General features: G+C 40.5%; 1 protein-coding gene across 3 annotated transcripts; it reads right to left on the reverse strand.

Annotated features, from left to right (window-relative positions):
• Positions 1–1,126: 1,126 nt before the first annotated feature.
• tmem79b (transmembrane protein 79b) lies at positions 1,127–5,601 on the reverse strand. Of its 3 annotated transcripts, none has more exons than XM_048260057.1 (5): positions 5,518–5,601; positions 3,930–4,766; positions 3,450–3,644; positions 2,986–3,208; positions 1,127–1,821 (listed from the first exon to the last, which is right to left on the reverse strand). In XM_048260057.1, the coding sequence occupies exons 2-5, from the start codon at positions 4,600–4,602 to the stop codon at positions 1,620–1,622; spliced, it is 1,293 nt and encodes a 430-aa protein (XP_048116014.1). In that variant the 5' UTR covers positions 4,603–4,766; positions 5,518–5,601; the 3' UTR covers positions 1,127–1,619. The 3 variants fall into 3 exon arrangements, with proteins under 3 accessions (XP_048116014.1, XP_048116016.1, XP_048116015.1); XM_048260059.1 differs by lacking the exon at positions 5,518–5,601 and adding an exon at positions 5,438–5,513; XM_048260058.1 differs by lacking the exon at positions 5,518–5,601 and adding an exon at positions 5,181–5,418.
• Between the last annotated feature and the right edge of the window lie 12,282 nt (positions 5,602–17,883).

Raw genomic sequence — 17,883 nt, forward strand, 5'->3', positions numbered from 1 at the left:
GCCCACAATCGTCTTGCAGCAAGCACGCAAGGCCCGCTGATGTTATGCGTCACGCAGGTGGCTCGCGCGATTTTGTCCCCTCCGATAGGTTGAAGGGTTGAAACAGGTTTGTCTTGTCTGAATTGAGGTGTCAGGTTCCACTCCTACTTCTTCATTTATTCAACACTGGTGAGGTTTGGATTTATGTTGCCGAACGTGTTTGATCGAACTGATTGTGAGGCTTTTAGGGGTCTTTTGAGGGAGCACATGATTAGGACGACATTTTTCATAGCAGAATAGAGATGCAATGCCCATCAAGGTCTTGACAGGGGTGGCAGACAGACTCATAGACCCTTTCAACAATAAAAACAAAAACAATGCTTGAACGTTCTATTTGGGCCCCAATCTACTTCCTCTGCATTAAGATAACACATGGAATGTTAAAAAGGAAGCCTTGTGGGGCCAACTATGATGCTGATAATCGAACTCTCTTGAAAGGCCGGATTTGTTGTAATGAGACCACATGGGGTCGTCATTATAATTTGTCTGCATGGATATCAGATTGTTGTTTGGTGATTTACTCCTATACTAAACCACTTCAGAGCAAAAAAGGCAATGAAGGTTTATCGTGTACTGCTTTAAATATACCTTACATGCCAGTCTTTCTTTTTTACCAGCATAGAGTATATGACTACACCAACATAATGTAATTGTCAAATTGTCAGTGCAGCATTTATCCTCTGCATCTTCCTTTCTGAAAATGGTTTGTAGTGCTAGGTTTAATTATTTTTTTTCTATAGAGATTTCTTTTGACAACAGAATATGAATATCTATTTTATTTATTTTTAAATTTTTCCTTCCTACCCAAAACATTTGGGGGGCCATATGAAATCAGCTGGCAGGCCAGATTTAGCCCTTGGGCTGTATCTTTGACACCCCCATCTTAGAATAATAACAGTATGACACTACATTTGTTATAGAGTGTATGAAAAGACATTTATTTTAAAAAGATCGACTTTACATTGCACAGGGAAGTAGCAGAGTTTTACATTAATCAAAATAATACATAACTGGTAGAGATGATTAGGCATCTGTAAATTTGTATGAATGTTTACACTACCACAGAAATAAAACTCAGAAAAGGAAGAGTTATGACTGTGCATTTAATGTAAATGTAAACATTATCAATGTAGGTTAGACAAAAATCAACATATCTTTGTGCCCTACTGTCTATTGAGGAAAGTAAACAAATCTACAAGTTACTGCAGAAACTGGACTTAGACTACAGGGAATTCAGTTTTTACATAAAAAGTGCTTAAATACTAATCGTTACCTCCATAAGAATGCAAATAACCCCGACTATTAAATAATCTCTGGAAGATAATACCATTCTTTACTAAAAGTTCATCTAACAAGTCATTAAAACATCATGTAAATCATGTTTATTTATTTTGCCTTGTTCATCATGTAATGTACATTTTCAGTGCCATACTTCACTGACAGCAATCACCCAGTAAGTCAGTGACTCATTTATTAAACACACTCTCAATGCCTCCCACAGAAAAACCTTGATCATTGTAATCTAAATTAAAATGAATGAAAAGGACCCCAATTTGGCAACCTAGGCCTGGAGTAACAGATCAACCCCAGAATCTCTGCCGATAGGTGGAAGGGGAGTCATGGGAAGAACGGGCCTCTTGGGCAAACAGGTTCCCTTCAGCATCAAGCACAAAGATGAAGTACATGTTCGCCACCATCATAGTGACCATGGGCAGGAAAGACAGGGTGAAGCCAAACCCTCTAAGGCTACTGCCCATGGTTGCGGCAACCCAGTAGCAAAGCCTGTAAAATGGGGGAAAGAACAGAGAAACATGAGCAAACTTGCTACAAACTTAATACAGGCACATAAAGTAGGGCAACTTTCTGTGCCTGAGTTTATCAGAAACTTTTTAATCTGTTACATTATCTATTTTGTAATCTTAAATGGCCTGGCCCACACCTAAATTCAGGCACAGTGCCTGAGAACTTCAAGCCCTGTAAATAACATTGATCAGGCATACAGTAATGTAAAACACACTCTTTAAAGGAAGAGATTCTACATTTTCTAAACTTTCAAGAGCTTAATAATCAAACAACTTTTACTTCAGGGAATCCTGTGCAAAGCCAAACTGAGAATAGCCTAGAGTTTCGGGTTTGTTTCTCTTTTGCTGCCAGGTACAAACCCATAACCTTGGCATTGTTGCCATTCACAACGGAGTCTAAGGTATGAGCTACACCAGGCGCGTAACTGAAGCTTTCTGTTTGCGTAGCGTCTGCTGCAACAATTAGCTGCCACTATAATCAATGGAAGTAGCTACACCAGACGTGATAGTGGCGTGTATGTACGAAAAAAAATAGACCAGTCTTCTGAAATGGATTTTACGCGTTGCGAACGGAACGCTTCAGTTACGCGCCTGGTGTAGCTCATACCTAAGGATAAGCGCTACACTTTCTTCTGTGTGGGAGTGCTCCTCTTGACAAAAGACACAATGAATAGAGAGAAAAAAACATTCAGAGTTACAAGATCAAGGGGAACATTACACGCAAAACAGAAGCAGTTGATGTAGCAGACAAATATATCCAGATATTTTGTTGATGAAAATTCACATCAGAGAGTAATACAATACAAACTTTTCTTTTTTGGGGGGGATAGGACAGTGAAAAGACTGACAGGAAGCGAGTGAGGGAGGTGGGAGAGTGTAATAGAATAGACTAAATATCCTAACGAGCAAAGCATCCTTTCATAACACTATTACAGAATAATTACACATTAATACAACTACAGTTACATTCAAGAGCAGCTCTACATAATTAGTCATTAAAATTGTGTAATTTGTCTCGTGACTGAGTCAACACAGTGCATGCTTCAACTAGTAAAATATGTCTGTTGCCATACACACTCTTGGTCTTATAATGGTCTTGGTCTTATAATAGTTGTGGGTGAAGTCATGAAACAAGTGAGATTACCTGCCAATGGCAAAAAGGATGGTCAACAGAGGCACTAGCTTAAGTAAGTCGTGGTTCAGATAAGCAGCCAACACAGCCAGCTGAACGAAGTACAGCAGGAACAAGGAGACAGATTCATCCACAAAACGGCGGTGAACGGCCACTTCCTTCACTTCTGTCTGACTCTCAAACTGGGGACGTAAGGCACCAAAACGTATACGGGATATCCCTAACACAAACAGTCCTGAAAGAGAGGGAGTGAGAGAGAGTGAATGAGGGAGAGGGCGAGCAGAAGAGTAGGGGCGGGGAGGAAGTGTAATTTTTATTACTTTTGTGCGTATTGCAGCTAAGCTGAATTCAGAAACATAAAGAAACATTGTCCTAAGTAATCTATCCATCCCAGACCATCTGGAATCCAAGGGAAAAAAAAAAAAAAAACACTCTAGTGAATGATCTGGTTGAACCAGTAATCTAAAGCTGCTCACCCAGCACAATGGGCACCACACCAAACACAGAGCATCGCAGTGTGTAGACCAGCCGCAAGGGTGCAGTTTCAAGGAAAGGGGCATCGAATGGAAGGAAGACGTATCCCCCCCAAACCAGAAAAGGGAAGATCACAGCACCCGAGAACATGGAGATGGCGGCTTTCAGTACATCACGACCGCTGCCAACACATCCCACTGTGGAGGATACCAACATTTCACTTACAATGGGCTTTTACACTGAAATAGGGTTAGTTGCAGTATATTATGTTAAAAACATTTTCAAGCCTCTAAAATGAATCTTTTACACATTAAGTTTGAAGTAAATCAGTCATTTAGGAAGGCTGTTTGCATGACAAATATGAAATCAGAGTTATAAGTCTTTGGACCATTTTAGTGCCAAATTAATGACTTAATCTTTCAAGATGTAATATTAGATGCTTCTTTACAAAAATACATGAGGTTTTATATGTTATTCTTTACATTTTGGTGATTCTTGTGGTTCCCAGTCATTGTAATATTCATTCACTGGACCACCATGAGATCCTATGAAAGGGCTCTTATCCTCATCATCCCAATCTCTGGGGGACTCGGGTACAATAGAAGAGTGGTGCATGTTTGGTCTAAAAACCCGTGCTGCCTCTTCTGGCATGGAGTTGACCTCGTCCATCTCGATCTCCATGTGACATCCTTTTTGTTGTGCCCTCAACTCCAATTCTGCCCTAAACTCCAATTCTGCCTCCCTCTCGTTCTTCTTCTCCAGCCATCCGTCCGCGGACTTTATCTTCTCCCGCATCCTGAGCTCCCGCTCGCTCTCCGTTGTGCTCTCCCCTCCCCTGAGCGACAGGCACTCGGACTGTATGCTGGCTCGCTCGTCGTCCATCTCCTTCCCTTCTCCGCTCACACGCTGGCTCTCCTGAGACAATGGCCTCCCAGCCTTGTTGAGAGCATCCTTCTCTGCAGGCCACTGTAAGGTACTGGGCTCCATGCTTGCAAAACTCATGACTTCTCCTTCGGGAGACGTCTCCAGGCCTTTCTCGGCCTCCTTCAGCTTCTCATTTCCTTCTGCTGGGAATCCTGGCGTTTGGGGCACTGCTGTTGCTTCTGGGGACTCTTTCTCAGCCAGCCCCAGATTTGTTTGTAGGACATCTGTCATATCCAGTAATTCAGGCAGTTGAAGTATCAGACAAATTAATTAATTGAAACCTCAGTAGCATACTCTATATTGTGTGCCTAACAGATGCCATTTCTGATTACATTTAGATCTCCTTGATTGTGGCTGCTATTTGTTGTTATTAGTAGATGAGAATCTTTGAGTACCTGGAAAGATATAATGATGGATAGATAGATAGATTGATAGATAGAGAGAAATCGATAGAGTGTGTGAGAGAGAGAGAGAGAGAGAGAGAGAGATCTACTGTTAATTGGGATGAAACATCATATCATAGTCCAACCTCCTTTCAAAACGTCCACGATAAACCAAGACTGCCACCTATGATCACATAGTTTAGCCTGTGTCCTAAACTGAACATTTCCTGTAGCCTAATTAATAGCCTAGAACTTGATGAACCCCCGTCGAATCAAAATTACTTGTTATATAGGCTATTTTATGGTTATGGTAATAGGATTTGATAGATGCTTTTGTCCAAACTTAGGCCTAGCAGCTACAAATAAAACAATCCAATGGTTAAATGAACAGTGCTTTTAAATAGACAACCATATTGATTAGCCTACCTGACTCCAATAGCAAACATTTCTGGTAAGCTCCCTGAATACGGTGTTCTTCCTCTAATCTGAAGTTGTTTCTCACGTTTTCTATCTTTTCGACAATGGCAAATGAAGCCTTGAAATGCTGCCATTTCATGTCGGCATGTAGTCAAACTTTGTTTTACGGAATTCCTAGCCTTCGCCTTCGGCCTCTGTTACCCGAAACTTTGGTAGCACGGAAGTGAAATATCTGACATTTTGACTAAGTGTAAAAATTAGCCTACCTGTTGAAAATCACCCGTAATACACTATTTACATAGAACTTTATAAGAACGTAGGCCTAGACATCGTAAAAGTTTCTTACCAAATTGTACTCACAACGCCGCGTTTGACGCTGTTGTTTACAGCCTGTGGGTGGACAAGACAGGTGTGGCCAGGTAAATCATTGTTAAAGGGCTACGTTCTTAAAGGGGATGGTTTCTGTGCATTGCCATCTATTGCCCACTAGGGGCATCCATTATGGACTCCCATTAACTAGTTGAAAGGCCAGGTAGAGAGGGAGAGCAGCTTCACAGAAGAGAACTTCTGACGGCAAATTTGAGGAAAAGTTGGTAAACCACCCTTCTTACCTAATTTGAGGGTGCTGATTCTGAATATTTTGTTTACCAAGCTCAATTCTGAGATCTAAGCTGCATAATCAGCATTTTAACATAAAATAGCGATTTTCTTTTGCTTATTTTTACCTAAATTGGGTTGATTTCAAAAGTAATCACTAAAACCAAATAAAAGTGTTCTCTAAATACATGTTTGAGCATTAAAGAAGCCATACTATAGTTTATTAACATATTTAATGGGAACATGATTTTGATGGGAACTCATTTATATTGTGTGGTGTTTTGGCAATAAATTACCTTTAAATAGCCAAAGTAGGCTAGATCAAGGTCAGTGTTCAAATTACTGCATGCAAATCACTTAATGCTGCTAATCTTTAGGCCATCTGATGTAAGCTATCCTAGGCCTTCCCGTGTTTATGGGATTTCTTTGACACTTGCAATGGGGAAAAAAGTGAAGATAGTCTTCTTTGCTCCCAGTGTAATTTAATAAGTATGTTTCAACCACTCAGGTCTTAATCAGATAGGCCTATACACCATTATCTGTTTTGCTATCATTTGCTACCACATAACAAATACCAAATAACAATACGAAAGTTTCTCACAAACTTTCCTGCATACCCTTAAATGTGCTGTAGTCAGATGGGTGTCCTAAAGACATACTGTAACTAGATCTTGAGCATCTATTACCAGTGTTGAATGAGCAGTTTTTGCAGTGATCACTACTGGACATTCCACATTGCTAGACAGCACCTGTGAGGATAGACTTATTTCCACTTCACAAATAACCATCACTATCTGCAATAACTACAGGAACATTAATCAGTTCATAGCTGAGGATTTGTCCTAGGTCCACTTTCCTTTCAGCATCGTATGCAGTAATGATGTACTGGAGAATGTTTCTTTTTGTTGCACTATAAAGGATATCTTGTCTAAATTCTTTGCAAATAATGCAATCTCCATAGCATTCTTCAGCACTCCTCAAACATGCACATTCTTCCATTTTTCTGCAGTGAGATGTTTTAACTAGGCAAGCACAGTCGCCTTTACAGTAAAAAGAAAATACCGTGTAAATCCTCTGTAAAGACTGACAACTGTTCATAATAGTTAGTGACAAAGGACTTTCTACAGAAAAATGAACAGTCACCTACAGTACTATTCTATCAATTTATTATCAAGGAATCTATTTTGTTTCTAAACGTCACACTGACTTTTATCTATTATTTCAATTTATATTTTAATTTTAGCTTATTTTCACTTGCTACTTGAGGGTCATTGGGGTAATTATTGTCCTGTCCTACAACATATCTGATACATAACGAGTATATTAATGCCTTATTTTTTGCAATTCCTATAATATCTGATGGCAAAACCAAAAAGTATGTGAATAATGCTAATTATGCTAATTAGCAAGCTTAAAACTCAAAATTGAGCTTGGTAAACAAAATATTTGAATTCAGCACCCTCAAATTGTGTGAAATAGCCCCTTTACCGACTTTTCCTCAAATTTGCCAACAGGACTTTTTCTGAACGTTTGTTAGCTATCTGCTCTCCCTCTAAGGGGTATCCTACTTGAACTAGGCCTACTTAAGCAAATTTACACTGGGTTTATATAGAGCTAAAATTGTCCCAATAATATTTGTATATGCGCAGAGGGGAATCCACAAATATTTCTTGATTTGCATGTGTGTTTTGATATCTACAAATAAAAAAAAAAAACATATTTGTAACTTGTATATTGATTTTTACAAATATAAATGTGCATTTTGTAAACAAAATGCCATTTGTAAAACCGAAAATTTCATTTGTGAAATGTGATTCTGCATTTGAGGATCACCAGCACACGCATTCTTCGCTTTCCAAAGTTACGTGTTTTTGAGACGTTCTTCGTCACACAAATCCAAACTGTGGATTCAGTACACATGTTTTTGAGACAATCTTTGCGGCAGCGGAGACACCCAGATCCACAAATAGCCTATAGTACGGTGTCTTGTGTAATTCCGCTGGATTTTCTTGTAAAAATTGATTTTTTTGCATATTTTGCTAGTATAGAGTCTAAGGAACAAGATTTTTTTTTGTCTTCAAATTTTCACGATCCATTTTCACACTTAGATGACATCATCATTTATATAATGCATAATTAAGACTGGGACTACTATCACTTGGGGGTCAAATGTGAGAAAACACTGGTAAAGAGGGTATTCTGCCTAATTTTTGGGTGCTGATTCTAAATATCATATTTACTTAGCTGATTTTTTTGTTTTAAACCTGCTAATTAGCATTTGCGGCCTAAAACTGGCCTCCATAGGCAACATAGAATGGGTGAATAGGGTAAAAAATGTAACTCTTTGATATTCTTATGAAACTTTACTAGTTGATTATTTATTACATTACATTACATTACATTTGGCTGACGCTTTTTAACCAAAGCGACTAACAACATGGTAAACAGTAAGTTTTTAGAACAATTCTCACAATTTTAGGACAGTTTAAAAAAAAACATTAGAGTACAGTAAGAATAAGTGCGTCGGTGAGTGCTGTTTTTAACAGTTACTTGTCAGTTTAAAACGGCTGGTGAGTGCTAGGATCAGTAAGACTTGTTGTAAGTGTTGCTATGAGAGTAGATGTTCTTTAAAGAGCTGGGTCTTCAGGAGTTTTTTGAAAGTGGAAAAGGATGTCCCTGCCCTTGTAGGAACTGGCAGTGTGTTCCACCAACGAGGAACAACAGATGAGAAAAGTTTGGATTGGCTTGAGCGTGCCGGGTGGTAGAGCTAGCGCCGTTAGATCAGAGGAGCGCAGAGCGGTCTGGAGGTAGTGTAAGTCTGTATGTGGGCATTCAAGTAGGTGGGAGCAGAACCGAGACTACTTTGTAGGCAAGCGTTAGAGACTTGAATTTGATGCGGGCCGCCATAGGTAGCCAGTGTAGCTGGATGAGCAGCGGGTAACATGTGCCTTTTGGGTTGGTTGTAGACCAGTAGACGCCCGCCGCGTTCTGGATCATCTGAAGTGGTTTCACCGCGCAGGCTGGGAGACCTGTCAGGAGGGCATTGCAGTAGTCGAGTCGTGAGATGACTATTGCCTGAACCAGAAGTTGGGTAGCATCTTGAGTCAAGTAAGTCCTGATTTTTCCGTGATGTTGTAGAGTGCAAAACGGCATGCCCGGCAACTGAGGCAACATGATCCGAGAAGTTTAGTTGGTTGTCAAGAACAACTCCTAGATTTCTTGCAGTCCTGGTCGGTGAAACAGACAGGGAGTCAAATTTGATGTTGATGTCGTGGGTGTATGGTAGGTTTAGCTGGGATGACCAGCAGTTCAGTCTTTGAGAGGTTCAGCTGGAGGTGGTGTGCCTTCATCCATGTAGCTATGTCTGAAAGGCAATCCGAGATCCGTGCTGAAACCAGGGGGTCGTCAGGTGGAAAGGACAGATAGAGCTGTGTGTCGCCTGCATAGCAGTGGTATGAGAAGCCCGTCGCTTAACGGATAATCTGTCCCAAGGAGGTGGTGTAGATAGCAAAGAGGAGGGGGCCCAGCACTGAGCCCTGGGGACCCCTGTGGTTAGATGGTGAGGTGCGGATAGCTGACCAAGCCATGATAACGCTAAACGGCGCCCTGTGAGGTAGGATTCAAACCAGGAGAGAGCAGAACCGAGATTCCCATGTCAGCGAAGTATAGTGAGAAGGATACGGTGATTAACCGTGTCAAAGGCAGCCGATAAGTCAAGCAGAATGAGTACTAATGACCGAAGCGGTCGCCCCTGGCTTCTTTTAAGGCTTCTGTTACAGACAGCAGAGCCGTTTAGGTAGAGTGGCCGCTTTTGAACCCAGACTGATTTGGATCCAGAAGGTTGTTCTGTGAAAGGAAGTCAGAGACCTGTTTGGAGACTGCTCGTTCAATGCCTTTGGATAGGAAAGGCAGTAGTGAGACAGGGCGGTAGTTCTCGACTTGAGCAGGGTTGAGAGAAGCTTTCTTAAATAACGGTGTTACCCGGCCATTTTGAACGCTGTTGGAAATGTGCCGGAGGTTAGCGAGGCATTGATCACATGTGTGATAGCTGGAGCGATGGTCGGGCTGATGGACTGAAGTAGGCTCAGAGGGTATAGGGTCCAGCGAAAGCATGTGGTAGGACGGCTGCATGTCAGGAGTCTGGACACTTCACTCGGAGAGAGGCGGAATGCTGAAAAAGATGTTCCAGTAGTCCCTAGAGGTTGTAGGAGTGCGGTATCTGAGTCAGATCGTTGAGTGGGCATGTAGAGAATTGACTGCTGATTGCCGCCACTTTGTTTGTAAAAAAAAATGAGGCGAGGGTATCTGCAGTAAGGCTGGATGGAGGAGGAGGCAGCTGAGGGTTGAGTAGCGATTTGAAGGTTGAGAAAAGTTTTCGAGTGTCTGTAGCGCTGTTGATTTTGTCATGGTAGAAAGCAGTCTTAGCAGCAGTGATGCTGGCTGAGAAGGAGGTCAGGAGTGTCTGGTAATTTTTGAGGTCGTCAGCTAGTTTGGATTTGTGCCATTTCCTCTCCGCGGCTCTGAGTTTGGTGCGCTGCGATCGGAGGGTATCATTTAGCCATGGATGAGAATGTTTGGATCGAGCTGGCCTTGTGGTAAGAGGGCACAGCTCGTCTAGACACGAGGTCAGTGTGGAGCAGAGCGAGTCAGTGGCATTTATGTAGAGACAATATTTTTTGCATTACAAGTTTTCTGAAAATATATGTTTATGCATGTAATTTAACAATATCTCATTAAGTATGCGCTAATTTGCATACATTTCAATTACAGACAATTACAGACATCTGAATATTGGATAGTTAACATTGAATGTAGTGACGTTCAGGTTTGCCTTCAGAACTTTTTCTGGATTCAGAGCCTTAAAAGAATGGCTTGTTCAAGCACCAGTCCTAGGTTATGCCGATTTCAGTCATCCCTTTATCTTAGAGACGGATGCATGCCATGCAGGATTGGGGGCAGTTCTGTCACAGGAGAAGGATGGGTTACAGCGACCAATAGCCCTTTGCTAGCCGGGGCTTGCGGCCAAGTGAGAGGAACATGTCAAATTATAGTGCCATGAAACTCAAACTCCTTGCAGTCAAGTGGGCAATCACAGAAAAAAATGGCAAGTATCTCCTGGGCAACACGTTCACCGTGTACACTGACAACAATCCCCTCCAATACCTGCAGTCAGCAAAACTGGGCGCTCTGGAACATTGCTGGGTTTCTCAGCTTGCCCTCTTTATTACAACATCAAATATCGTCCTGCTTCTAGGCTTCCCACAAGCCCCACTAACACTTTGCGATCTGTGTCACACGGCCTGGACGTTCCCCTGCCGCTTGCCATAGGCAACATGCAAGCCTGGAGTGTACCTATCCAAGACTTTTGGATGACAGAATCTTGTATGGTGGACACCATCCCTGGTCGAACCAAAAGAGACCTGAAAGTCCTGCAAGGGACTGATCTCTGTATTTCCAGATATCTGTGGTTTTGGTGACAGGGACGACCACATACCTGTTAAGACAAGTGGAGTGAACCAAGGGAAGTCCGCAGTTGATAAAGCAGTGGTCCCAGATACAGGAAGTGGATGGGACCTTGTACCGAGCGATCCAGGCTCCTCCTTCTAGGGATCCAGTGCTGCAGCTTTTACTGCCAAAGGTATTGCGAGTCGAAGGGCTCACTAGCCTACACAACAACCACGGCCATCTGGGGGTGGACAGGACCACAGATTTGATATGACAGAGGTGCTACTGGCCCCAGATGTGGCATGAGGTGCAAAAGTGGTGTTCTGAGTGTGAGCACTGTGCTTGCTAAAGCAGGACAACCCAAGCCAGATCCTTCTTGGGAAATATGTTAGCCACTAAGCCTTTGTAGATAATCTCCATTGACTTTACTCTCTTGGATTGGGCTAGCATAGGACAAGAGAATGTTCTGGTAGTCACAAATGTTTTCTCAAAGTTTACCCAGGCCTTTCCCACCCCTGATCAGAGAGCTTCCACCGTAGCTAAGATTCTAACTGAGAGATGGTTCTATGTGTGTGGTGTGCCAAGGAGAATCCACTCTGATCAGGGGCGCAGCTCTGAGGGGGAGCTGTTGAAGCACCTGTGTGACACCTACATCATAACAAAGACTAGAACCACCACTTATCATCCAGAGGGGAATGGTCAATGTGAACGTTTCAACAGGATCAACACTTCATGACTTGGTCAGGACCTTACCCCCTGAAAAGAAGTGTAAATTGCCCCAGTTGCTCCCTCAGCTCCTGTTTGCCTATAATACCACCGTGTACCAGTCCACACAGCACTCCCCATACGAGCTGATGTTCGGTCAGAAGCCAGTTACCAGTCGACCATCTACTTGGAAATACTGGAGGTGACCACAGGGACATTCCACCGACTGATTGGGTGGTGCAACATCAAGAGTACCTGACTTCTGTCTATGCTAGTGCTAGGAGACACTTAGAACAGGCTGCGGCATATCTTAGGCATGGTGGTCCTAACACTGTAGTCCTCTTCAAAGTGGTTGTATGCACATCCCACCTCACTGAGGCCAGGCGCAGGACAAAAAAGCTTATCAAGGAAAGAAGAGTAGTTGTCCGCACTCTGCAATCATAACACATAACGCAACGTTTCGACCCACCAGGGTCATCATCATTTATGTTTTTAACTCAATAAATGTAGTTCTTCTGGGAGATTGTAGTGTGCGGTCCTGACACTGTACCCATATTACCACCTGGCACTCTAGTCTTTCAAGTGGGCAGTGGTAGTGTAGTGGTTAAGGAGCTGGGCTAGCGTGCAGTAGCCTGAAAGTTATCGGTTCAATTCCCGGCTCTCACTATTATGCCCTTGAGCAAGGCACTTAACCCCAAGTTGCTCCAGGGACAATGTGATCCCTTGTAATATAGCTGACATACAGTATGTAAGTGACTTTGGTCAAGAAGTGTCTGCTAAATATAATGTACATGTAAACTCTTGCAAGAACCATTTTCACGGTCTCCACAAAATCCAGAATACATGGGTGTCTACCAAGTATGAAATTGTGGAGTGTCTTGATAGAATTGGCACCCACTATAAGATCAGGCTGTATGGGAAAGAGGGCCCCCTTAAGACGTTCCACTCATAATCCTGCCGGACAGCATTCAAACCCCTTCCAACTCCCCATACAATCTGGCTCTACAGATCCTGTTCAACTATTTCCTCTGCCCACAACTGTTTCAAAATAAATGTACTCACTACAATAATTCACTATTAAATAATTTAACTATTTAAACTACTCAACTATTTAACTGTTCAGCCATTTCAACTGTCAGTTGTTATCAACTATGACTTCTGCCAACTGTTATCAAATAAAAGTTTGTTTTGCATTTTATGTTAATATACAGTATGTTTATATTTTCATGCACTGGTAATTTCCTCGAAATTACATTTTCTAGTTATTATTTTTTTCCTTTTTACCTTTTTGTGCGCGCTATTCAGCCCAAACCGCTTAATGTACAAATTTGGTTGAAGCACCGTTCCGTAGATCTTCCGAGGCTTTACTGTCCTATCTGTTTTTCATTTTTGAGAAGTTTATACTTTTTGAGATATTTGTAATTAAAAGTGTATTTTTCCCCCATAGGCTTGAATGGGGGCTGTGATGTCATAATAGAGCCAGCTGCGCTCGTTAAGTAGTTCTCAGAGCAGTTCCCAGGCTAATCAGAACACTGGCACAGGTGTCACCTGTGAGGAATTCAACTGTCTCCACTTCTAAGCATACAATCTAGCTCTACCTGAACTACACATCCTGTTAAAGTGTTTTCTGTGTGTCAAAATAAAAGTCCCAGCCATATCTCATGCATTCAGCATTATATCTCCAAAACAGCTTGACGTACATGCTTCAAATTTGGTACGAGTATTTTCATGGACTCAAAGATGAAGTGAGTTGAAGTTGGAGGTTGAAGGTCAAATGTCAAGGTCAAAAACACCTTGAGTATGATATCTCAAGAATGCCATGTCACACAAGATTCAAATTTGGTTACTCCAAAAGCACCTTTGCAGGTATCACAATTACCCTACCAACCAGCTAGCAGCAAGCTCAACCGCCCCACCAACACCCCAACCAGCAGACTGTAATTCCTCTGAATTTCTAGTATTCTTTTGTTTCTTAATTTTGCCTACTGTTACTCAACTTCCCATGCCTATGACACCTAGTGGTGTACTGTGTTGGTGTTGCCTGTACTATTATAGATTATTTCCAAGACAAATTTATCTTAAGGTAGACAATAGAATGACATGGCAGGTCAAGGAAAGCATCAAGAAAAGCAAAGATTAAGAAATCGTTTTTGACATAGGCAACAAGGGTGGAGGTGTTTTTACACTTTTCAGACACTCAAAGTTTGAAAACTATGGATATTGTTTTAGAACCAACAACCTCTGGGGATTTTGTGTGCAAAAAGTGGAATTAATTGTCAAAACATTAGAAGAAAATGTGAAAATCACTTTTCGGACTAGATATAATCGCTTATTTTAAAACATACAGAAAAAAACACTAAAGATGGATCGTGAAAATTTGAAGACAAAAAAATTCTTGTTCCTTAGACTCTATATTAGCAAAATATGCAAAACAAAATTCAATTTTTACATGAAAATCCAGCGGGACCCTATTTTCCAAACACAGCGTACTGTATTACTACCTCTAATTCGCCTGCTGACAGACTTTCTAATCCAGTAGATGGCAGTGTTCTATGGGACTCATAACACACAGAGCTAGCGAACCTAGTTCTTACAGTAAATCTAATAAGTTATGCCTTTTACAACAAGCTTTTTGATGGAAAAGTGGTGTTTAATTTCCATAATCTTTGTTTAATGAACGTATAAAACCCTCAGTTTGTAAGCAAAATCAAGAATAGATAGTTGGAGACCAATTACTTTATTAAATAATGACTATAAAATTATAACTCTTGTTTATGCTAACAGATTAAAAAAGAAAATCCACACCATTATAAGTGATTCCCAATCTGGTTTTATGAAGGGTAGATCTATCCACAATAACATTCGCTTGGTGAGGGCTTCTTGTTATTTCTTGATTTTTACAAGGCCTTTGACTCTATTGAGCATTCTTTTATTTTTCAATGTTAAAAACTATTAGGTTTTGGTGATAAATTCAGAAATAGTATAACTTCCCTATATAACAATACTAACAGCTCCATCTCCTTACCAGGGGGCACTTCACCCCGTTCTAATATCGGACGTGGAATCAAACAAGGCTGTCCTATTTCTCCCCTTCTTTTCATAATAGCCACAGAAATGCTCTCTGTTCTTATAAAAAACTCAAATATTGCCCCACTTGACGTTTTAGGATTGCCAGTTGTAATTAGCCAGCTGGCAGATGACACAACTATTTTTATGAAGCATCTGGCCGAGACACCAAAAGTTTTGAAGACGATCGAGTCTTTCTATAAAGCCTCTGGCCTGAAATTGAATTCAAATAAGTGTGAGTTAATGCCTATCCACCAGTGCAATCTAACCAAAGCTTATAACATTCCCTAAAATCTACAGTTAAATACTTAGGTATACATATTTCTAGTGATCCAACAGAAAGGGAGAACATGAATGTGTCAAGGATAACCAATTGTCAGGCTAAACTTAATTCATGGTTACTGAAAGACATTAGCTTACTGGGTAGAGTCTTTCTAACAAAAATGGAGAGTATCTCAAGGTGTATCCCGCTTATTCAATGGCTATTTCCAAGAGTGCCATTAAAAAAATCAATCAAACAAACTTTGACTACATATGGAAGAAAAGGGTTCACTATGTTAAAAGATCAGAAATCATAAAAGACATCAGAGATGGAGGGTTAGAGGCCATTGATATTGACTCCATAAACAGAACATTAAATATCAAGTGGCTGAAATCATTCTTAAACAACAGTACCAGCTTCTGGTACCATATCCCCCATGAAAAATTCAAGAAATAGATGGTATAGATTTTTTCCTTAAATGTGACTTCTGTATTCAGAATCTGCCCATCAAATTATCTCTCTTCCATCAGCAGGTTGCTCTATACTGGAAGATTCTGTACAATCATAATTTTACCAATCACAACACACCTATCTGGAACAAAGGATACATTACTATAAAGAAGTCATCCTTGTTTATCAAAGACTGGCTAGAGAAGGGCATCTGGTCAGTCCTGCATTTAATTGATTCTAATGGATGTCTTTTAACATATCCAAGCTTTTGTTTGAAGTATGAGTTAACCTGCAACATTGATACATATCATTATGACCGCCGCTAGCGAAGCGGTCATTTAGGGATTGTCAAAGTTTTTTTTTTTTTTTTTCCCCCGTCATCTACTTCCTGAATTTTTGGTCAACGATACCCGGGACACCGAACCACCGGGGCACATGAAATTTGGTGGGTATGTAGCCCCACTAGACTTTTACGGAAAAATTTAGTTTCGTCCCCGGGGGCCACTCCCCCCCCTGTGCTGGGCCCCCCGAACCGCAAAAAAAGCAGTTTTTCCTAAATAACTACCTGAACCGTGGCACTGAGGATGAAGAATCTTTTATGGTATGTAGGTCTCAAGGGCCCACATCAACCTGGCCCATAATCACTCATTTGTGATTTGCACCCCCCCGGTAAAAAATGAAAATGCAATATTATTCTGCTTTAATCGCCCCTATCTTCAGTTAAGATGTTCATTTGGACATGTCAGTTATTTGCACCACTGGTTAGATGTAAAACAGCATTTCGTTTCAGACTACTGTTACTTAATTTGTGCATTAACAATAACGTTTCAGACTACTGTTACTTAATTTGTGCATTGACAATAAAGTATCACATGAACTAAAGATGACTAAAATCTTATGTAGAAGAAGAAACATTCACAAAAAAATCCATCCATCCAAAAATGACCTTTGTTTTTGGAACTGACAGAGATGTTTTTGTTTATAAATAAATAAATAAATAAATAAATAACATTATGCTGATACCTTTTGCTTTTCCCAAATACAATGTAGCCTACAGGTGTAAGTGACCTTTCATCAATCCAGTTGCAATGGATGAACTGTGATGAACTGCCCTACTTGTGATTGTTTAGAGATTTTAAAGGTTTTATAACAATGCTACATCTTCTTTGGCTATTCTACAATCTATTCACCTTTCAGCACCAGTAGGCTACTTTCTGTGCAGCCGCACACACACACTCAGGCATGCCAAACAAGCTTCTTTTCGACGGTCTTATTTTGTACCGCTATGCGGTACATCTAGTTCTGTATTTGATGCCATACCTGACTCCATTTTAGGCCTAAAGAGGAAAAATTCAGATCCCAATATTTGTCCTTCCCTACCACAGCTCTTTGTTGAAGGTTGTGCCTTTAAGAGTTTTAGATTCTCCAACAAATGTCTTAGAAACCTATTTATCAACCTGTCTTACCCCTTATTAACATATAGAAATGAAATTTTTAAAGTATTTTCAAAGAATCGTATACATCTTTTGCAAACTAAACACATGAGATATCCCATAATGCCTAAAGCCAATAAGCTACATTTCAAAACTTTGAATGGAATATACCCCTCCAACGAATTAATCAAAAGGCGCTTTGGGATTGAAACTGATAATTGTGTATTTTGTAATGGGCTGGAAACCGCTGAGCATCTGTTTGTCGAATGTGTTTATGTTAAAACCTTGTGGCTTGACCTTCATAACTGGCTCAGTCCTAAATATTTTATGTTAGATAACTTTGACTTAAAGGACATTATATATGGACTCTTTACTGTGAATGATAAAGATGATCTCTTAGTCAATGTGATTGTTATTCTCTGTACATTTTTTATACATAAATGTAAATACTCAAAGGTTAAGCCCACTTTTAGTGGGTTTTACAATGATTTCCTTTACAAAATCCCTTAAAGCTATGAAGTCTAAGAAAGCAGTACAACTTTTAAACAGTGTTACAGAATATGATTTAATGACTAAGCCCTAGTTATATGTTTTTTTTCTGTTGTGTTTTTTTTTTTTGATTATTATTATTATTATTTTTTCTCTTTGCTTCCTCCTTTTAAATTATGTCTGATCCTGTACATAGATGGATTTCTCATGGATTGTTTTGACCCATGTTTATTGTACTTGTAAGGGCAGGGACATGTAAGGGCAA

The sequence above is a fragment of the Alosa alosa genome, chromosome 13 (genome assembly GCF_017589495.1).
Source record: "Alosa alosa isolate M-15738 ecotype Scorff River chromosome 13, AALO_Geno_1.1, whole genome shotgun sequence".
NCBI classification, from domain to species: Eukaryota; Metazoa; Chordata; class Actinopteri; order Clupeiformes; family Clupeidae; genus Alosa; species Alosa alosa.

Excerpts from the sequence above, each read along its gene's own strand:
- tmem79b (XM_048260057.1), bottom strand. The coding sequence starts at position 4,602 with ATGACAGATGTCCTACAAACAAATCTGGGGCTGGCTGAGAAAGAGTCC. Across the intron at positions 3,645-3,929 it reads ACCACAAGAATCACCAAAAT|TGGGATGTGTTGGCAGCGGT; the intron begins GTAAAGAATAAC and ends TATCCTCCACAG. Across the intron at positions 1,822-2,985 it reads ATCCTTTTTGCCATTGGCAG|GCTTTGCTACTGGGTTGCCG; the intron begins GTAATCTCACTT and ends CCCATTTTACAG.